The 4034-nt window shown below is 43.3% G+C and overlaps 1 protein-coding gene across 1 annotated transcript; it reads right to left on the bottom strand.

Moving 5' to 3' along the window:
- Positions 1-737: 737 nt before the first annotated feature.
- Positions 738-3664, bottom strand: LOC125024889 (unconventional myosin-XVB-like; the record flags this gene model as incomplete). Its single annotated transcript, XM_047612654.1, has 3 exons — positions 3539-3664; positions 2201-2304; positions 738-879 (listed from the first exon to the last, which is right to left on the bottom strand). Coding segments are annotated over exons 1-3 (372 nt in total), but the record flags the coding sequence as incomplete, so codon positions are not given.
- Positions 3665-4034: the final 370 nt, after the last annotated feature.

Genomic DNA, 4034 nt, shown 5'->3' on the forward strand with positions numbered 1-4034 from the left:
CCCCTCCCCCCACATCCATGCGGTCATGAGGTAACCTTCAGATTTTTTTTTTTTTTTTTAATCAACATAATTTTTGTTTCTTTTCTTTTTCCTTGGATGTCGTTGAGGGAAATCGAAAGTTATATATATCACACAAAGTTATATTATACATTATACTGATTTATACATTTTATATCATGTTATACATAAATACATATAAACATAATTATCGTAAAATTATCAATTCAATTTTTTTTCTTAATGCAGGAGTCTTATGTTGCTTTATATCTCACCACGATCCGAAAATATCACTTCATCACTTAATTATCATTCAAGTTCTGTCACGTTAAGGACATTTTTTCCTCGACGCTTTGCACTATTTTTTTTCTCGTAAGTGGATTTATTTCAAATACATCTTTCATTTTCTGCATTGTAGTGAACAATTTTAGGGTATAACACGTTTTCGTATTTTGTTTTTCTGTTCCATTATCGACTAAATATCACGATAGTAACGGCTATAATCATAGCACAAGTAACAAACAATAACAACAAAAAAAAAAAAAACAATTCTAATAAGTATAATCAAAACACCCATAACATTGATACCACCACCACCAAAACATAAATAAAACAAGGCAATAAACAAATAAACAAAAAAACTACTTAAACAAACAAAAGAACAAAAAATAAACCGAATCAACAACAACAACAGCAACAACAACAACAAAACGAATCACTTCAAGAACACATGTACTCACCGGCGCCGAGGCTGTGTACTTGTTGAGGATGGCGGCGATCTGTCGCGCCCTCGGGGTGTACAGCACGATGAGGCCGCCCCCGGACACCGTCAGGCGAAGCGAGCCCGCGCGGGGACACTCGGCCTCCTCCACCTCCTCCAGGCTGCGTGGAAGGAGTGGAAGAGTGGAGGGTGAGGTGGATGAAAGGGGAGGGAGGGAGGGAGGGAGGGAGGGAGGGAGGGAGGGAGGGAGGGAGGGAGGGGGGAAGGGAGGGGTGAGGGTGGAGGAAGGGGATAGGTAGGGTGGGGGGAGGAGGGAGAGAGAGGGGGGAGGTGGGGGAGAGAGGAGGGAGGGGATAGGTAGGGAGGAGGAAGGGGAAGAAGGAGGATGAGAAGATGGGGTAAGGGAGGAGGGGGAGGTAGAAGGTAGGACGGGGAAGGATATTGGACGTTTAGGGAGAAAAGGACATGGGAGGAACAAGTAAGGAAGAAAAAAAAAACAGAAAAAGAAAACGCATTACAACCAAACAATAACACACAAACACAAATATCATTAATAGCAATAACAAACAACCACCACCAAATCCACACCTATAACCAAACTGCACGCGTATCTACATTTCCTCATTACGCAACGGACTTGAGGAAATCGGGTCACGCCGAGCTCAACAAACGACTCACTCGCATTTCCCACAGAGTGACACCCGGATTTCGGACAGACGGCGCGATCCGTGGCTGATTGCGAGTTCATCTTTGAAATGGAAACTTGTACGAGTTGGGAAACGCGGTGTGGACACGGTGCAGTTGGCATAGCTCGTGGGAAAGATGGGGAAAGGAGGAGGAGGAGGAGGAGGAGGAGGAGGAGGAGGAGGAGGAGGAGGAGGAGGAGGAGGAGGAATAGGAGGAGGAGTGTGAAAGATAGAGGAGGAGTGTGAGTGACAGAAGAGAAGGAAGAGGAGGAGGAGGAGGAGGAGGAGGAGGAGGAGGAGGAGGAGGAGGAATAGGAGGAGGAGTGTGAAAGATAGAGGAGGAGTGTGAATGATAGAGGAGGAGGAGGAGGAGGAGGAATAGGAGGAGGAGTGTGAAAGATAGAGGAGGAGTGTGAGTGATAGAGGAGGAGGAGGAGGAGGAGGAGGAGGAGGAGGAGGAAGAGTGTGAGAGATAGAGGAGGAGGAGTGATAGAGGAAGACGGTGAAATATGGAGAAAAAGGGAGAGGGAGAAGGAGGGAGAACCGGAGAAGGGGAAAGGGGGAGATAAAGAGAGAGAGACAGAGAGAAGAAAAAAAAAATAAAGGTAGATTTAGAAAGAAATAAGATATGGAACGAAAAAAAATACAAACACATACAACACCCATTCATGCATGAATGCATGTATGTATATATAGGTATATGTATATATATATATATATATATATATAAATACACACACACACACACACACTTACGTGAAAAAAAAATCAAACTGCACAGAAAAAGAGTCCTTACCTGTACGAGTTGAGAACCGAGAGGTGGTTGTGGTCGCGGCGGAGCAGCCGGACGCCCGAGTGGGACACGGCCACCAGCTCCACGTCGCCGGCCTTGCGCGAACCCTGGTCGTGGCGGAAGGAGGGGAGGGGAGGGGGAGGGGGAGGGGAAAAGAGAGGGGAGAGAGGGGGGGCCGGGAGGAAGTTGGGGGAGGGGAAGAAGTTGGGGGAAGGGGAAAGAGGGGGAGAGGAAAAGGGAGGGGAGGGGGAGGAAGTTGGGGGAGGGGAAAGAGGGGGAGAGGAAAAGGGAGGGGAGAGAGGGGAGGGGGAGGAAGTTGGGGGAGGGGAGAGAGGAAGTTGGGGGAGGGGAAAGAGGGGGAGAGGAAAAGGGAGGGGAGAGAGGAAGTTGGGGGGAGGGGAAAGAGGGGGAGAGGAAGAGGGGGAGGGGGAAGAGGGGGAGAGGAGAGAGAGAGGGGGGGAAAGAGGGAAGGGAAGAGGGGGAGGGGATAAAGAGGGAGAGGAAGTAAGAGGGGGGAGGGAGATGAGGGAGGGGAGAGAGGGAGAAGGGAGATTGGAGAGGGAGAGGGGGGAAATAATAATAATTATTATTATTATTTCTTTATTATTATTTTTTTTTTGCGAAATTTTATTTCGTCATTTCCTTTTTTGATGTGATAATTTCATAGTTGATTTCAGTGCGCTTTCTGTTTTGAAAAGATGTTGTTTTTTTTCTTACATATGGGTTTTAAAAATCAAAAAGGTTTTAAAAGGAAAAAAAACGGAGATTTCAATGCGAGGAACGCTAATTATCCACACGAACTCCAACAGAAAACGGGATAAATAACAGAAAACGGGATAAATATCAGAAAACGGGAGAAATAACAGAAAACGGGAGAAATAACAGAAAATGGGAATCCATTAAACTTTGATATTATTTTCATCAAATTTTCTCTCGCTCTCTTCAATTTTCTTTATTCCTTTTCTTTTATTCATCTATCAATTTATTAACTAATCTAGAAAACAGGAAATAGGAAATTACTCACGCATAAACACCCAGAAAAGAAGCACAACTATTTAAACAACTTATATGTTTATGACAAATTAAAATGACAAACAATCATACAAATAAAACAAACACACACAAATACATTCTTTACCCTAAACAAATTAAAATTATCAAATTACTCACAAACAAACAAACAAACAAACCACCAACCGTAAAAAAAAAAAAAAAAAAAAAAATAACCCCATCCAGCCCCTCCCCCACCCCTTTCCCTTCCCCATCCCCATCCCCCCTTCCCCCCCTCAAAAAAAAAAAAAAAAAAAAAAAAAAAAGACAACAACAACAACAAAAACTCACCGTAACAGGGAATATGGCGGCGAAGTAGAGCGGCCAAGACTTAGCCAAGTCGACGATCTCGCGCTTCACGTTCGTCTTGTGGTGTTGCGAGAAGGTGTTGTTGGGGGTGATGCCGCGGTTGTCCATGATCTGGGGAAGAGGGGGGGAAGGGTGGGTAAATGGGGGGTAAATGGGGGGTAAATGGGGGGTAAACGATGGGTAAATTAATATTTATGGATTCTTTCTCACAAGTTGAAGAGTGGGTATGTATACATATGTATACATATGTATATATATACATATATATACATATATATATGTATATGTGTATATATATGTATGTGTATATATCTATATTTATATATATCTATATCTATATATATATGTATACATATGTATATGTATATATGTATATATATACACACACTGGAGTTGAAGAGTGGATTTTTAAAATATATTTTTCATATATCTCTTTGATGCGTAGGTACTTTACCTTCTAGTTCCATGGTGACTAGGA

The sequence above is a fragment of the Penaeus chinensis genome, unplaced genomic scaffold (assembly GCF_019202785.1).
Source record: "Penaeus chinensis breed Huanghai No. 1 unplaced genomic scaffold, ASM1920278v2 CTG_8986, whole genome shotgun sequence".
Lineage (NCBI taxonomy): Eukaryota > Metazoa > Arthropoda > Malacostraca > Decapoda > Penaeidae > Penaeus > Penaeus chinensis.